Here is a 19,482-nt window from a genome sequence, read left to right as displayed (position 1 = left end):
AAATGTTCTAGGAAATGGTCATGATGATGATATACAACTATGTGATGATATTGTGAGTTATTGATTAAATATCAAGAATGGAATGATCATATGGTAAGAATGTTTGTGTTTGTATGTGGTTATGTTTCACCAAAAAGAAAAGGTAAAAAAAAAAAAAAAAAAAAATTCCGGCGGGCCGCGGTGGCTCAGCGGGCAAAGTGCTTGCCTGCTATGCCGGAGGACCTCGGTTCGATTCCCGGCCCCAGCCCATGTAACAAAAAACGGAAAAACAAAATACAATAAAACAAGAAAATGTTTAAAGATGTTTCCCTTTCTTCCTTCCTTCCTTCCTTCTATCCTTCCTTCCTTCTCTCTGTCTTTCCTTTAAAAAAAAAAAAAAAAAAAAATTCCACCAGCTTTCTTTGCAGAAATGGGAAAGCAAATCTTCAAACGTATATGGGATGGGTAAGGGGACCCAAATACCCACTGCCACCTTGCACAAGAAGAATGATGTTGGAGGACTCACATTTCTAATATTAAAACTTATTACAAAGCCACAGTAATCAAACAGCATGGTACTGGCACAAGGACAGATATACAGATCAATGGAATTGAACAGAAAGCTCAGAAATCAACTCTCACATTTATGGCCAACTGATTTCGGACCAGGAGACGAAGACCACTCAAACAGGAAAGAATAGTCTCTTCAACAAATGGTGTTGGGAAAATCATGTCCATATGCAAAAAAAAAGGACCTCTATTTTACACCATATATAAAAATTAACTCAAAATGGATCAAAGACACAGGGAAGCATCTTTAGGATCTTGTGTTAGGCAATGGCTTCTCAGACTTTACAGTCAAAGCATGAACAACAAAAGGAACATACATAATTGCGATCTCACCAAAATTAACATTTTTGTATCAAAGGACTCTATCATGAAAGTAAAATGATAACCAATACAATGAGAATAAATATTTGGAACCCAAATATTCAATAAGGGTTTAATATACAGAATATATTTTAAAAATTCTACAGCTCAACAACAAAAAGAAAATCCTACAACTCAACAACCAAAAGACAAATAACCCAATTTAAAAATGGGCAAAAGACTTGAATAAACATTTCTCCAAAACAGCACATGAAAACATATTCAATATCTTTAGCCATTAGGAAAATGGAAATGAAAACCACAATGAGATTACATTTCACACCCACTAGCGTGGTTACAATCAAATAAATAAAAAACAGAAAATTACAAAAGTTGCAGAGGATGTAGAGAAATGGAAACAGTTATTCATTGTTGGTGGGAAAGTAAAATGGTGCAGCTACCGCTGGAAGATATTTCAGCAGTTCCTCAGAAAGTTAAGTATAGAACTGCTATATGAGTGGGCAATCCTAGTTCTAGGTAAATACCCAAATGAATGAAAGCCGGGACTCAAATACTTATTTGCACACTGATATTCACAGCATTATTATTCACAACCACCAAAAGAGGGAAGGAACTTCAGTGCTCATCAACTGATGAATGGACAAAAAAATGTGGTATAGACACACAATGGAATATTATTCAGCCATGAAAAGGAATGAAATGCTGATATATGCAACAACATACATACACCCAAAGACATCATGTTGAATGAAATAAGCCAGACACAAAAGGACAAATATTGTAATGATCTCACTATTATGAAATAATTGGAATAAGTAAACTCGTAGAGTCAGAATCTAGAATATAAATTACTAGAGGATGGGGTGGGAGTAGGGAATAGGGAATTAATGCTTAAATCGTAGTTTCTAGTTGGGATGAAGGAAAGGTTATGGTAATGGATGCTAGTGGCACAATATTGTGAATGTAATTAACAGCACTGAATTACATATTTGAATGTGGTTAAAAGAGGAAATCTTAGGTTGTTAATTAAACAGGTTAAATTAAAAACAAATAAACATGGGATTGTATAACCCAAACAGCGAACCCTAAGATAAACCATGGACTACAGTTAATAGTATAATGATAAAATCAAGCTTTCATTAACTGAAAGAAATGTCCCACACTAATGCAATGTGTTAATAATAGGGTAGGGTATATATGGGAAACTTGTATATTAGGCATTATTTTTCTATAAACTTACAACTTATCTAACAACCAGAAAAAAGGAATGAATAAACATGACCACATGTAATTGCACAGACTAATAGATTGTGGATGATATGTGGGATTTTCAAGGCTAATTACAGCTTTATACAAATTTTGTCTGTTTTCTTGGCTTTCTGGTCTAATCTTTTCAGAGATGAGATTCCACTGAATCTTACTCTATAAATGTAAATGAGTATCAAGCTATGGAAACCAAGCAAGGAAATCCCTTCACTAAATTTCTTACTGATCACTCCGCAAAATCTGACTGAATGCTATCTCTCTGGCATACTCAACTTGGTCTCCTATTTTTAATAACTATACTAAAAAACATTCATGTACACTTGATTCAAGAACTAAAAATGTGATTTCACCTCTATAAATGTAATATTCCATTGAAAAGAAAACAAGATGTATAAATGGACTTCTGGAACAGTAGACCACATTGAGCCATATGAATAACATTTTAGCTCTAAAACTTTTTGTAGGCTTTATTTTTTTAATGTGGACATCTTATTTCATTTTTGAGAAAATATATTTTTTTGCGTATTTGGAAAACAAGAAGGGCAAAACATGGTATATAACGTGAAGCTACACATTTAAATACTCTGAATTCTTACAGAACAGATTTTAAGTTTCATTCTCCGCTGAATGAAAAAACTTAAGAGACATATGAAAGATAAAGAAATTCAGTAAGAGAACAGTATTTTGGCTTGCACAACATCAACAAAATCTGATAGTGTTTGGGGGCAAAATAAAGCAAAAATCTCTTCTGTAAGTTTTATTAACAGTAATGTTATTGTTGTAGTCCTACCATACTCAACTTTTTAAAAGATTTCTGGTATCATGAAAGTCCTATTTTAGTAAGATCCACTTAAGTACAGTTGATTTTAAGCAGGGATCTTCTAGTGCAAACATATGTTTTAGACAACTTTTAGTTAGCTATATATGTCTTAAAAGCTATCACTGGCTATCAGACCATAATTGGAAATTTGTATACTTTATTTACAGCAAGATGTTTATTCTATCCAATTTGCTACAAAAATATTTTTTAGATTGATAAGTGTGTGTGTTTGTTTAGAAGTTAGAAATTTCAAAACATTTTTGATTCATTATTATACAGTCTTGTGTTACCAAAACCAAATTGTAGCAAGTTTTTTGCCCTGCATTTCCCAACATAACTTAGTTAAAAATGGCGAGAGAGTATTTGCTGTTAAATTACACAGTAAAAAAGTTGTAAATTGGAAGGAGGTTCAAGATGGCGATTTAGTGAGGTGTGGAATTTAGTTCTTCCTCCAGAGCAGCTAGTAAATAGCCAGAAACAGTACAGAACAACTGCTGAGACCATGTCTGTGACCGTACACACAGCATACACCAGTCTGGACAAGCTGGACCAGCTATGATCCCACCCAGAACCGTGAGTCCGCCAAGCTGGGGAGGCCGGTGCTCCTTCCCCACAGGCTGAGGGGAAAGGAAAGAGACTTCACTAACAGTAAGAGGCTGAGCTCAACCAAGCTCCAAAATTGTGGAATTAATTAACAAATTCTGACTACTAAAAATAGACACCCCACCCCCACCCCCTGCTTAGCTGAAGCTGGAGTAAAAGCTGAGGTTGCTGATTTTTGCCCCAGCACAGAAGGGGCAGGGCTGATGGAAAAAGAAAACAACAACAACAAATAAAAACAGGTTTTTCCGGATGGGACAACACAAAATACTTGAAAAGGTCTGGGCCCTGAAGGAAAAAAGAAAACACAGGACCTGGAGATGCATAGAGCAACGTACCAACTTAAGATCTTGATTGGCAAACCTGTGACACAGGGATCCTGCTCTGAAAAGGATTTTTTCTTTCTTTTTTGCGGCTATGTTTCTATGGCTTAACTGTTCTTTGGATACAACTGCAAGTCTTCTCAGGCTCCAACTGCCCCAGGGAAGGGTGGAATTAGGTTTGTCTGAGAGGCAAAGAGGCTGGTCAGGTGAAAGGAAGTAATTCCCTGGAGGCTGTGCCTTCCCCAGGAGAGGGGTGGGGCCCAGCTCAGGTGGAATTCCTCCCTCAAGGAATTCAGATCCAAGGGTCTGGAAAACTAAAGCGATTAAAGCTAGACTACAACCTCTCTGTCTCAACCACACGCCCAGCAGGGAGAGTCTGCTGAAGTTAAAGGTACTACATCACTTTATGCTGGTGAGACTCGCGAGCAGACAAGTGCCACATACTGGGCAGGATAGGAGAAACACAAGGTCAAGAGACTTCATAGGAAAGTATTTCAACGTGTTGGGTCTCATTCTCAGAGAAAACTGACGCAGGTGACTCCTTCTGAGAGGAGGCCAGTTTGGTCTGGGAAAATCTGACTGGGGTCTATAATACCTAAGTAGACACTTCTAAGGGAAAAAAAAAAGGATGCCATACAGGCAGGGCAAGAAACAAGAAAACAAGAACTGAAGACTTCTGACTTGTTAAACAAAACCTAAGCTAGAGGTCTAGAATAAGCTGAACTGAATGTCAAAAAAACAGATAGACAATAAACAATAAAGTCGTCAAGCAAGAAAATCCTACATAAAAAAGTGAAAACAATCTCCAGAATAAACTATTTAAGGAAATTAAAGGTCTAGACAGCAGCAAAAAATAACCAATCATACTAGGAAAACTGAAGATATGGCCCAGTCAAAGGACCTAATCAACAATTCAAATGAGATACAGGAGTTGAAACAATTAATTCAGGATGTTCAAATTGACATGGAAAATCTCATCAAAATAAAATCAATGAACTGAGGGAGGATATAAAGGCAAAGAACGAACAAAAAGAAGAAATTGAAAGTCTGAAAAACCAAATCATAGAACTTACGAGAATGAAAAGCACAGCAGAAGAGATGAAAAAAAAACAATGGAAACCTACAATGTTAGATTTCAAGAGGTAGAAGATAGGATTAGTGAACAGGAGGACAGAGCATCTGAAATCAGACAAGCAGAAGAAAATATAGGGAAAAGAATGGGAAAATATGAGCAGGGACTGAGGGAACCGAATGACAAGAGGAAACACACAAATATATGTGTTGTGGGTGTCCCAGAAGGAGAAGAGGAGGGAAAAGGAAGAGAAAACCTAATGGAGGAAATTAACACTGAAAAATTTCCAGCTCTTATGAAAGACTTAAAATTTCAGATCCATCAAGTGTAGTGTAACCCAAACAGAATGGATCCAAATAGATGTACTCCAAGACACTTACTAATCAGAATGCCTGATGTCAGACAGAAAGAGAGAATCTTGAAAGCAGCAAGAGAAAAGCAATCCATCACACAAAAGGGACGCCAAATAAGACTATGCATAGATTTCTCAGCAGAAACCATGGAGGCAAGAAGACAGTGGTATCATATATTTAAGATAACAAAAGAGAAAAACTACCAAGAATTCTATATCCAGCAAAACTGTCCTTCAAAATGAGAGGGAAATTAAAACATTTTCAGACACAAAATCCCTGAGAGAATTTTTGACCAAGAGACCGACTCGGCAAGAAATACTAAAGGGAGCACTAGAGACAGATAGGAAAACACAGAAGAGGGAGGTGTGGGGAAGAATGTAGAAATGAAGACTACCAGTAATGGTAAAAAGAAGAAAAATTAGATATAACATATAAAATCCAAAAGGCAAAATGGTAGAAGAAATTACTGCCCTTACAATAATAACACTAAATATTTTTTTCTTTTTATTTTTTTGCATGGGCAGGCACTGGGAATTGAACCCAGGTCTCCGGCATGGTAGGCGAGAACTCTACCTGCTGAGCCACCATGGCCCGCCCAATAACACTAAATATTAATGGATTAAAATCCCCAATCAAAAGACATAGACTGGCAGAATGGATTAAAAGACAGGACGCTTCTCTATGTTGCCTATATGAGATGCATCTTAGACACAAGGATAAACATAGGTTGAAAGTGAAAGATTGGAAAAAGATATTTCATGCAAACAACAATCAGAAAAGAGTAAGAGTAGCTATACTAATATTCGAAAAACTAGACTTCAAATGTGAAACAATTAAAAGAGACAAACAAGGACACTATGCAATAATAAAAGGAACAAATCAACAAGATGACATAACAATCATAAATATTCATACACTGAGACAGAGTGCTCCAAAATACATAAGGCAAACACCGAAAACACTGAAAAGAGAAATAGACACATCTACCATAATAGTTGGAGACTTCAATTCCTCACTCTCATCAATGGACAAACATGTAGACAGAGGATCAATAAAGAAACAGAGTATCTGAATAATACAATAAATGAGCTAGACTTAACAGACATTTGTAGAACATTACACCCCACAACAGCAGGATACACCTTTTCCTCAAGTGCTCATGGATCATTCTCAACGATAGACCATATGCTGGGTCACAAAGCAAGTCTCAATAAATTTTAAAAGGCTGAAATAATACAAAACACTTTCTCAGATCATAAAGGAATGAAGTTGGAAATCAATAATAGGCGGAGGGCCAAAAATTCACAGATATATGGAGGCTGAACAACACACTCTTAAACAACCAGTGGGTCAAGGAAGGAATTACAAGAGAAATCAGTAAATAGCTCGAGGTAAATGAAAATGAAAACATAACAAAATTTATGGGATGCAGCAAAGGCAGTGCGAGAGGGAAATTTATTGTCCTAAATGCCTATATCAACAAAGAAGAAAGCAAAAATGGAGGAATTAACTGTTTTCTTGGAAGAACTAGAGGAAGAACAGCAAACTAACTCCAAAGCAAGCAAAAGGAAAGAAATAATGAAGATTAGAGCAGAAATTAATGAAATTGAGAACATGAAAACAATCGGGAAAATCAATAGAATCAGAAGTTGGTTCTATGAGAAAATCAATAAGATTGATGGACCCTTAGCAATGTTGACAAAAAGAAGAGAGAGGATGCAAATAAATAAAATAAAAAATGGAAGAGGAGACACAACCACCGACTCCACAGAAATAAAGAAGGTAATGAGAGGATACTATGAACAACTTTATGCTAATTAACTAGACAATGTAGATGAAATGGACAACTTCCTAGAAAGACATGAACAACCAATACTGACCCAAGAAGAAATAGACGACCTCAACAAACCAATCACAAGTAAAGAAATTGAATAAGTCATTAAGAAGCTACCAAAAATGAAAAGCCCAGGACCAGATGGCTTCACATGTGAATTCTACCAAACATTCAAGAATGAGTACCAATCCTGCTCAAACTCTTCAAAAAAACTGAAGAAGAGGGAAGGCTATCTAACTCATTCTATAAAATCAACTTCACCCTCATACCAAAGCCAGAAAAAGATATAAGAAAAGAAAATTAGAGACCAACCTCTTTAATGAATATAGACGCAAACATCCTCAACAAAATTCTTGCAAATCAAATCCAGCAGCACATTAAAAGAATTATACATCACGACCAAGCAGGATTCATCCCAGGTATGCAAGGATGGTTCAACATAAGAAAATCAATTAACACAATAGACTATATTGATGCAGAAAAGGCATATGACAAAATTCAATATTCTTTCTTGTTGAAAACATTTCAAAGGATAGGAATAGAGGGGAACTTCCTCAACATGATAAAGGGAATATATGAAAAACCCACAGGTAGCATCATCCTCAATGGGGAAAAACTGAAAACTTTCCCCCTAGGATCAGGAACAAGACAAGGATGTCCACTGTCACCACTGTTATTCAACATTGTGTTGGAAGTTCTAGCCAAAACAATTAGATAAAAAAAAGAAATACAAGGCATCACAGTTGGAAAGGAAGAAGTAAAACTCTCACTGTTAGCAGATGATATGATAATATGTTTAAAACCCTGAAAAATCCACAGCAAAAGTACTAGAGCTAATAAATAAGTACAACAAACTGGCAGGTTACAAAGTCAACACTCAAAAATCTGTAGTGTTTCTATATACTCGTAATGAGCAATCTGAGGGGGAAATCAATTTTAAAAATCCATTTACAGTTGCAACCAAACAAATAAAATATTTAGGAATAAATTTAAGGATGTAACAGACCTATACAAAGAAAACTACAAGAAATTGCTAAAAGAAATCAAGGAAGACCTAAATAAATGGAAGGGCATATCACATTCATGGATTGGAAGACTAAATATAGTTAAGATGTCAATTCTACCTAAACTGTTCATACAGTCAATGCAATACCAATTAAAATCCCAACAACTTACTTTGCAGAAATAGAAAAACCAATAAAAAAAATTTATCTGAAAGGGTAGAGTGCACCGAATAGCTAAAAATATCCTGAGGAAAAAATGAAGTCAGAGATCTCACACTCACCTGACTTTAAGGCATATTACAAAGCTACAGTGGTCAAAACAGCATCGTACTGGCATAAAGATAGATGTACTGACCAATGGAATAGAACAGAGTGTTCAGACCTAGATCCTCTCTCATCTATGGACAAATGATCTTTGATAAGGCAGTCAAGTCAACTCACCTGGGAAAGAACTGTCTCTTCAACAAATGGTACCTGGAGAACTGGGTATCCACATGCAAAAGAATGAAAAAGGATCCATATATCACACCCTATATAAAAACTAACTCAAATGGATCAAAGACCTAAACATTAGATCTAAGGCCATAAAACTTTTAGAAGAAAATGTAGGGAAATATCTTATAAATCTTGTAATAGAAGGCGGTTTCCTAGATTGAACACCCAAAGCACGAGCATTGAAGAAAGAAAGAAATAAGTGGGAATTCCTCAAAATTAAACACTTTTGTGCATCAAAGAACTTTGTTAAGAAAGTAAAAAGACAGCCTACACAATGGGAGATAATATTTGGAAGCAATATATCAGATAAAGGTCTAGTATACAGACTGTGCAACAGGACTGCTTGTAAAAATTCAGTAATGGATAGTACAATATTACCTAATTGTAGCACAATAATGTTAGTACATGGAATGAAGCTGAATGTGAGAATGATAGAGGGAGGAGGGCTGGGGACACAAATGAAACCAGAAGGAAAGATAGACAATAAAGACTGAGAGGGTATAATCTAGGAATGCCTCGAGTGTACAATGATAGTGACTAAATGTACATATTAAAAATGTTTTTGCATGAGGAAGAACAAAGGAATATCAATACTGCAGGGTGTCGAAAATATTGCAGGGTGTTAAAATAGATGGTAAGTCAAATTTTAAAACTTTAACCTATGTGTGAGACTAAAGCAAAAAATGTTTATTTGGTGCAAAATTTATATTTTGACTAGTGCATTTCCTAATATAAGTTATTTGGACAGTTTAAGTGAACACCATAAGTACATGGAACCTTGAATAGGCATGGGATTTTGTAGGTTTGTCCAGAATGATGCCCCAATAAATCCCAGAATGATTTGAATAGTGAATAAAAAAGTATTTGCAAAGTCCCCTTGGGGGAATGGTGAGAAACGGGGAAAATTCAACTTCCCCATTTGAAGAATTTCTGATATTCTCACAAGCAGTGGGGCCAACCAAATCAATAGGCTGAGCCCTCATTCTTGGGGTTTGTTCATGTGAAACTTACACCTGCAAAGGATAGACTAAGTCTACTTTAAATTAGGCCTAAGAGTCAATCCTAAACAACCTCTTTTTTTGCTCAGATATGGCCTATGTCTTTCAGCCAACATCGCAAACGAATTCAGCACCTTTCCCCTCTCTACATGGGACATGACTCATGGGGTGTAAACTCCCCTGGTGTCATGGTTAGGGACAGGTGTCAACTTGGCCAGGTTGTGGTACTTGTTCATCTGATTGGGCAAGCGCTGGCCTGTCTGTTGCAATAAGGACATTTCATAGGATTAGGTCATGATCACGTCAGCTACATCCACAGCTGATTTCATTTGTAATCAGCCAAAGGGGAGTGTCTTCTGCAATTAGTGATGCTAAATGCAATCATGGGAAGCCTTTCAAGGAGGACTCAGAGGAGACAGGTTCCATTTCTGCTTTGGCTGGTGAGCCTCTCCTGTGGAGTTCATCCAGGCCATCCATCGGAGTCATCGGCTTCACAGCCTGCCCTGTGGATTTTGGACTCTGCGTTCCTACGGTCACGTGAGACACTTTCATAAATTTTATATTTACAAGTGTTTCCTGTTGATTCTGTTTCTCTAGAGAACCCTAACTAATACACCTGGCAACGTGGGAGAGAAATCCTAGCACATGCTGGGACTCAGCATCAAAGGATTGAGAAAACTGTTTCGACTGAAATGGGGAAGAGAGAAATGAGTCAAAATAAAGTTTTAGTGGCTGAGGAGATTTCAAACAGAGTCGAGAGTTATCCTGGAGGTTATTCTTACACATTTTATAGATATCCCATTTTTAGTTTAAGGTGTATTAGAGAGGCTAGAAGGAAGTACTTGAAACTGCTGAGCTGTGTCCCAGTAGCCATGTTTCTTGAAGATAAATTTATAATGATATAGCTTTCACACTATGACTATGTAATTGTGAAAACCTTGTGTCTGATATTTATAGATGAGTAAAAACTATGGATTAACAATAAATAAATAATAGTGGGAACAAATGTTAAAATAAAGTGAGTAGATTGAAATACTAGTGAACAATGAAAGAGAGTGGTAAGGGGTATAGAAAAAATAGGGGAACAAAGGTTAAAATCTATTAAGCCAGATGGAAATACTAATGGCCAATGAGAGGGAGGGGTAAGAGGTATGTTATGTGAGTTTTTTCTTTTCATTTCTTTTTCCAGAAAAATGCAAATATTCCAAAAAAGATCATGGTGATGAATATACTACTATATGATGATATTGTGGGCCACTGAATGTACACCATACACAGAATGTTTGTATTTTAAGAATGTTCATGTTTGTATGTTGTTTTGGTTTGATAGTACAAAATAAATATTTAAAAAATGAAAAAAAATTACATAGGAGACTTTTCTTAGATATGCAATAGTTAACTCATAAGGTTGTAAACTCAGAATATGAGAAGGGCATTATGGTTTGTGTTCTCTTGAAAATGGTTAACTTTATTTGTGGTGGATTTTTTTATTTTTAGCTGAAACTTACCTCATGTATAACTTTGATAGGTAAAGTAGTAGGTAACTGAAATGTCAGTAAAATCAAGTGAAACAATAAAATTTTAAACTTACTCATTTGAGTTTGAAACTTAGTTACTGAATATAAAGCACACTAAAACTAAGTTATTCTTAAATATCATCTGCAATAAAAATGAGTTTTTTAAAAAGGAAAAAACTGAAGAAATATATTTAGACTGGTAACCAATTTTGATTTTAATGAGCCCTATTCTGATTTTTACTTGTACATGTTTTGTAGACGTTTTCACTTACTTTGCAATTGAAACCAGAGACACCTGAAGACCTGGTCCAGCAGAGGGAGTGGGAAACTTACTCCTAAATCAGAAATGCTTGTCTCTGAGTAAAAGTGCTTCTTTGAGATGAGCTACAGAGGGGCCACGTTTTACTCAACCTTTCCACCATAGGCTCCTTTTTTTAAAACTCTGTTTTCCATCTTTTGTTTATAATTTAGAAATTGTGAGAAGCTACAGTTATTGTTTAAAAATGTGGGAAAATAAATCAGATTTAACATGTATATAAGGTCAGTTCTCTTAAGAAGAAACATGTGGTCCAAAACAGCAAAAGTAGAACCAGGTAAAACATCCAGTCTTTATTTTTTAAAACATGTATTTGGTCCTTTGTCTGTGTCTGTTTTATTTCACTAGAGTAAAAGTGTCCTTGGTGTAAATGCAAAGCATTTCTTCTTGATTAAATTGTAGACATGGTAGTAAAGACTTTACAATAAAATTCAATAATAAAAAAGTAATTAACCTTTAGAAAAAACAAAAAATTGTAAAAGGAGTGACTAAATTTCTTTAGAAATATATTTAAATTTATTACTCTGCAGTAAAATATTGAAAAAAAAGAGCCTCAAAATTAATCTTAAGACATGGTCAGTGTCACATTATATATGACACTGAAATACTAACCCATTTTAATAACATTTAAAATGCATATGGTAATATCCTTAAAATTGTTTTTAAAAATGTCTTGTAAAGAGATAACATTTTCCTGGCAACTGTTCAACCACGGCATTCACGCCCCTGAAGAGGAAAAATAGTTAAGTCTTTACAGCAACTGGGAGACTATGTATCAACTTAAATTTCTGGTCTACAGGTGACTAATTACAAAAAATGTTTGCCAAGGAGATTTAAAGGAAGGCATAGTGTGAACTGATTTACTAAATAACAATTTAAATAACAATTTCTTTTTACAGATGCTGTCATCTTCTAAGCATGGTGAAACAATGTTTTTTTCTTTTTGGCTGTATTGATTTGCCTAGTGTTGCTACCCTCACTGAGGATCTTTATTTCTTCATGTGGCTTCAGTCAACTGTCTAGTGCCCTTTCCTCTAACCTGCAGTACTCTCTTTATCATCTTTTCTAGGGCTGGTATAGTGTTGACAAAGGCCCTTGGTTTTTGTAAATCTCATAAACTTGCCCTCATTTTTAAAAAAATTTATTTTTCATTTTATTTATTATTTATCTTCCTCATTTTTGAGAGACAGTTTTGCAGGATACAGAATTGTTGGCAATTTTTTGCTTCCAGCACTTTAAAAATGTCATTCCACTGCCTTCTTGCTTCCATAGCTTCGAATGAGAAGTTGAAACTTAAATCTTACCAAGGTTTCCTTGTATGCATTGTGTTCCTTCTCTCTTGAGGCTTTCAAAATACCCTGTTCATTTTGGCATTCCAGACTTTGATTATAATATGCCAAGGCATGGGTCTATTTATAGTGGTACACTTGATGGTGCCCCACAAATTCCTCAGGTTCTCTTTACTTTTCTTCATTCTTTCTTCTTTTTTGACTCCTTAGACTGGATGATTTCAATGTCTTATCTTCAAGTTCTCTGATTTATAATTCTTTCTGAAAACTGCAATCTTCTGTCAACCCCCACCTAGGGAATGTATAATTTCTGTTACCATGGACTTCAGCTCTATTTGGTTCTTTTTCTCTAATGATATTCTCTTTGTGTTCATCTACTGTTTTTCTGATCTTCTTTAGCTCTTTGAGCATACTGAGGACAAATGATTTAGTCTTTGGTATGTCCCAGGTCTTGTCTCCTCACTGATGGTTTCTAATGCTTTAATCTCCTCTGCCTGTTCTTTATATGTTTTGGATATTTTGATATTTTAAAGAGTGATCACTGGAATTTAGAAACTGAGGCATCCGTTCCTTAAACTACTGGTACGTCAGCTTTCCTTGAATGTCAGGAACTAATTTTAAAAAAAAAAGAAGGAAAAAAGAAAACAAGCTTTTTCCAGTTGTTGTAAATAGAACTATGCAAATGCTCTCTTTCGGGGCTTATCCATACAACGAGTTTAGAGAATAGCTGCAGACAAGCATATGGATCTCCCTGATTCTTTCTGCCATGAGGCTTATACTGAGCTTGTACCTGTAGCTCTGGAATTCCCCTTTTACACAGATTCTAAGTTTCCATGTTCCGTAGGAAACAGCTTCTCATAATTCTAGACTAAATTCTGCGGTTTGGCCCAACCGCTAAACTATCGGGGACCCTCTACTCCTCAGCTTCTCACTGCTTGCTAGACGACACTGCCGCACGCAGAAAAGGGGCTCGAGCCGGGGGTCTGGGTCCAAGGGGCGCGCGCAGGAGACCTCGCTGCGGGTCTAAAGGACTGGAGGCCGAGCCAATTAAGGCATGAAGCGAGGTAGCTTTATTGTTGGTAGACGCTTATGCCAAGGCCGCCAGAAGCTAAAGACCATGAGGCTCCGCGAGCCCTGGGTTATATACAGTTTGAGGAGAGGCGGAGTTAGGGCATGGCCTCCAGGGGAGGGTAGCCAATCATACAGGGAGGATGGATGAGTGACTGTGACCATAGAGATGCTGTTCCTGAGTGTACTTGTAGCAGAGGATGTTGGGTAGGTGGAGGACTAAGGAGAAGACCAATAGGGTTAAAGAGACAAGACTGCATCATCACTAGTCGCCAGTGAGGCTTGTAATTCAGAGGTCTAGAAGAACCAGACGTGCCAAAATGGCGAGGGAGGGAGAGAAAGAGACTAAGCCACCAGGCCAAGAATAAAATTATGCCACAAAATTGTACGTTCTATAGCCAGCAATCCCTTTACCAGGCAGCATTACTTGACTGCTTTTCTACAGAGCACTATGAGATGCCTTTTACATAGGGAAAATTCTGGGATGGCAAGACCTTCAGGCCAAGACCAGAAAGACTGGGCCAACATTCAACTCCCAGTAAGAGTATGAAGGTTTTTCTTCTCTGGAACTGGGACCAAGGATCTGTACTGGAATGTGGGTCAGCTTTTAGCTTAGCCAGTGAGGAGTGGGAAAGGAACAAGCCAGCGCACCATAAGATCCTACCACCTTTTTTTTTGCATGGGCAGGCACCGGGAATTGATCTGAGGTCTCCAGCATGGCAGTCGAGAATTCCGCCACTGAACCACTGTTGCGCTGCCCAGATCCTACCACTTTTAAGTAGACTTCTTCTTGATTTGGTTCTTGCCCTGTAATCACAGTCCTTTCATTGTTTTCCAGAGCTCTGAGAAAGATGTATCTGCTAATTCCTTCTGATTGTTCAAAACTTCTATAGGAACACAGAGTTCTGCAGTACCTCATTCCATTCTCATAAGTTATATGTGCTTATAGTTTAACTTAAATAAAACAATTAACCAAAAAGACACTACTTTTCAGGAATAAGAATATACTATAGTCAGCGTAGAATTAAATTTACTTTATTATTTTAAAAAGGTCAGTTTACTCAAACATAATTATCATACTTGAATCACAAATACATTTTATATAGTCATTTCAAAATTCAGATTGTCAAAAATTATCACTGTAATTTGAAAATAGTTTTCTTCATACTTCTCTTAGCTCAGTTATTTTGGCTATGTAATTTATTTCTTTAAAAAAAGGAGTGCTTAATACATTAAGTAAGAGTTATAATTTAACACTTACCATTAAACACCTCATTAAATTCTCCAGGAGGGGCATGAATGATGAATTTTGCTGCTATACGCACCTAAAATAGAAATGAAAATATAAATGTTCCATAGCAAAATACTATGCTAAAAGAACCAAAAATAAGCAAATTTATAATAGCCCTACTGAATATGGTTTTAAGATTTTCAAGATGACAATGCTTCCCTTAAACACTTTACGTTTACTACTATTTTAATCATATAATAATCACAATATGCAGGCTGAATTGAAAATAAAATAAATCATTTAAAACATGTAAGGATTCAAAGCTGCCTAAAGGTAAAAATATTTTCTTAGAAGCAATTTTTTTTTCTTTTAAGCCAAATGGAAAAAATCACTAACCAAGAAAATCCATATGTTTGAAGAAATAAGATTCATTTAGGTACAGTGAAGAGAACAGATGTATTTACATGTTTATAAAGTTACAAATTAGTGAAAAACATAAAGAAAGGACTAAGTTCAAAAGATTTAACATGAGACCTGACTGGATCTTAGGAAATTCCAGTTCAAAGATAAGCGTGAAATAAAATGCCAACAAATGAACCTCCAGGCTTATTATAACAGAATAAGGGTATTTCTGATAAATAGAATAATTGCTAGTGTAACTGCACCTGAGAGGTTAAATGAAATGGCAAACACTGCAGAATTATTTTAGTGAGTCCTGAGTATTTATAATAGTTTTTCAACCAATATACCGTAATCTCTTAATAAATTGAAGCAGTCTTCCTAAAACTGTTGTACTTGAACAAACAACATCAGCAGCACCAGTGATCTTGTTAGAAATGCAAATGGAGCCCAGAAAACACTAATCAAGCTCCCCATATAATTTTTATATATATCCAGCTATACACTGAGTTAAGGGACCATCCTTGTTATAGACAAAAATTTCATTTATTTTCACATTTCCCACTTTACTAGTTGTGCCAGTTTGAAAGGATGTATGTACCCTAGAAAAAGCCATGTTTTCATCCTAATTCCATTTTGTAAAGGCAACCATTTCTTCTAATCCCTATTCAGTACTGTATGCTTGAAACTTTAATTAGATCATCTCACTGGAGATGTGACTCAATCAAGAGTGGTTGTTAAACTGGATTAGGTGGAGATGTGATTCTAGGTGGGTCTTGATTACTTTACTAGAATCCTATAAAAGGGAGATTCAGAGAGAGCAGAGAAGAATGACACAGCCATGAGAAGCAGAGAGTCTACCAGCCAGCGACCTCTGATGAAGATGGAACACACCTCCCAGGGAGCTTCGTGAAATAGGAAACCAGGAGAGAAAGCTAGCAGATGATGCTATGTTCGCCATGTGCCCTTCCAGCCAAGAGAGAAACCCTGACTCACACTCCTAGGTATTTCCCCAACTATATTGATACCTGATGCCTATGCAGAAATCTGCACACAAATGTCTATAGCAGCCTTATTCATCATTATCAAAAGTCAGAAGCAATCAAGATGTTCTTCAATAGATGAATGGATAAACAAATGGGTAGATCCATATGGTGGAATATCATCTATTGATTTAAAAAAATGAGCTGGCAAAGTAAGTGAAAAAAGCCAATATGAAAAGCTTCACACCATACAATTCCAACTATATCACACCCTTGAGAAGGTAAAACTACAGAGTCAGTAAAAAGATTAGTTGTTGCCATGGGTTCAGTGGGAGGGGGTAGGGAAGAACAGGTGCAACACAGCATTTTTAGGGAAGTAAAACTATTCTAGATGATGCTATAATGGTAGATAATGATATTATGCATTTATCAAAACTCATAGAACTGTACAACAGAGTGAGCCCTGTTGTATACTATGAGCTTTAGTTATAATGTATCAGTCAATATTGGTTCATCAATTGTAACAAATGTACCATACAAACACAAGATGTTAATAATAGAACATGGGGAGTGGGGCATGGAAGAGAGGGTATTGGGAACATTCTACTTTCTGTGCAATTTCTTCTGTAAAACGTTAAAACTGCTCTAAAAAATGTCTATTTAAAAACAAGACAAAACGAACACTGTAGCCTCAAAGATTAAAAAGTTTGAAGGAACATCTATGATTGTTGTTGGACACCACTGATAGAGACAATGATAAAGGCAGTAACAAAAACAGCACTATTTAAATTAGTACTCATCAAGTTCTTTATATGGATTATGCCATTTTACTCTTCACACCTATGAGATAGTTAGTAATATTTTCATGTCTTGTAGATAAGGAACTGAGGAAGAGGAGGTTAAGAAGCCCAGTTAGTCTGATTCTTGAACCTATACTTTTGATCACATTATGCTGCTTATCAAATTTCGGATAGTTTTATAGAACATGTAAAATTCTCCAAGTTAAAGATGAACATGGCAGAATGTGATAGTGTCAGCAGTAAACAACTGCCTCAATAAAAGAATTTGACATTTAACAGGTCAACAGCAACAACCTAGTGAAATGGACAAATTTCCAGAAAAACACAAAATTGGAGAACTTTTGAAGGAAAGAAAAGATAACCTGAACAGTCAATTAAAGAAACTGAATTCATGGTTAAAAACCTTCCAACAAAGAAAATTATAGATTTGCACCTACAAAATACGTAAGGAATATTTTGTAATTTTCTGTGTCCAAGTCCTTTACATCCTTGTTTAAGTTTATTCCTAAATATTTTATTTCTTTAGCTTTTACTTGCTATTGTAAATGGAACTTTTTCTTGATTACCTCTTCACATAGCTCAAATTATCTACAGATTCAATGCAATACCTATAAAAATTCCAAAAGACTACTTTGCAGAAATGGAAAACTAATTATCAATTTAATTTGGAAGGGTAAGGGCTAAAATCTTGAAAAAGAATGAAGTGGCAGGTATCACACTCTCTGACTTTAAAGCATATTATGGAGCCACAGTGGTCAAAACAGCATGGTACTGGCATAAAGAAAGGAATATTGACCAATGGAATCAAATTGAGAGTTCAGAAATAGACCCTCAGATCTATGGTCAGTTGATTGTTGATAAGGCTCCCAAGCCCACTCAATTGGGAAAGAACAGTGTCTTCAATAAATGGTGTTGAGAGAACTGAATATCCATAACCAAAAGAATGAAAGAGCTTATATCCTATACAAAACTTAACTCAAAATGATCAAAGACCTAAGCATAAGAACCAGTACCATAAAACTCCTAGAAGAAAATGTAGGGAAACATCTCCAAGATTTAGTGGCTGCACAATTAAATCAACCTATCTAGATAGCATATTTAAACAACCCAAACTCATGGAACCTAGAACAGGAATGAGGTCGTGTTATTCTGTATAGGCTAATGTAATACCCAGAGACATCTCAGACTATGGTAGGCTGATAATTAAAAAGCATTGATAGGGGCCCTTGAGGGATTGGAGGAAAAAATATGGAAATATTAAATTTTCCCATTAGGGAAACCCCTGGTACTCTCTCAAACATTAGGGACTCCCAAGAAAATAGGCCAAACTCTTGATTTTGAGGCTTACTCTTAGCACACTTATTTCTGTAGCAGAGAAACTGAGACCATCTATAACTATGCTTAAGAGTTGCTTCCAGGTAATCTCTTTGGTTGCTCATATGTGGCCTCTCTCCAAGTCCAACTCTGCAAAGAAAATGATTACCCTCCCCACCAATATGGGGCATGATATTCAGGGGTACAAGTCTCCCTGACAATGGGGGACATGACTCCCAGGGATGAACCTGGCCCTGGCACTAACTAAAAGGGGGAAAAGAATTGTAACAAAATAAGGTATCAGTGGCTAAGTAAGTTCAAATGGAGTCAAGAGTCTATTCTGGAGGCCACTCTAATGCAAGCTTCAGCTACATACTGCCAATTGCCTTGGTTTGCCAAATCCCAACAAACATAATTCCTATTAACCCTAAAGAACACTTAGGGCTCTAACAGACTCTACAGAAGTCTCATGTACTAAGTTTTCTTTTCTGAAACCTATAACCTCCAGAGGGTTCCTAGGCCAGAAAAGTCCTGAAACCCAGAGGCGCTAGACTCTTCAAGAACATCAACTAATTCCATCCCTCTACTATCCTATATTGTTGACACCCCTTTTCAACATGAAAAAGTTACAATGGGGATAGCCTAAAGACTCTTATACATTGGGAGAGGGATCAAAGGAAATGGAGGAATTATATAACAGAGAAGATAGGATTTAACAAACAAGTATGACTGCTAAATCACTATAATGATATTTCTTTTAGCTTCCAGTGTTTTGGAGCAGCTGAAAATGTGGATTAGTAACCCATATAAGACTTTGAAATCTATTCTGTAATTGCTTGGTAAGATGTACTTTGAAAACAATTACTTTTTTTTTGGTACACACATTTCACAGTAAAAAAGTAAAAAAAAAAACAGAGATCTAGTGATAGG

General features: G+C 36.2%; 1 protein-coding gene across 1 annotated transcript in view; it reads right to left on the bottom strand.

Moving 5' to 3' along the window:
* CAPZA2 (capping actin protein of muscle Z-line subunit alpha 2) overlaps positions 1-19,482 on the bottom strand; it is a 95,471-nt gene that overhangs the window by 47,366 nt on the left and 28,623 nt on the right. The window contains exon 2 of the mRNA XM_077115132.1: positions 15,087-15,150. Within this exon, the coding sequence (XP_076971247.1) occupies positions 15,087-15,150 (64 nt within the window). The remainder of the gene's footprint in view (positions 1-15,086; positions 15,151-19,482) is intronic.

Source organism: Tamandua tetradactyla, chromosome 1 (assembly GCF_023851605.1).
Source record: "Tamandua tetradactyla isolate mTamTet1 chromosome 1, mTamTet1.pri, whole genome shotgun sequence".
Lineage (NCBI taxonomy): Eukaryota > Metazoa > Chordata > Mammalia > Pilosa > Myrmecophagidae > Tamandua > Tamandua tetradactyla.
Note: the sequence above shows the minus strand (reverse complement) of the source record. Positions and strands in the feature narration are given on the sequence as shown.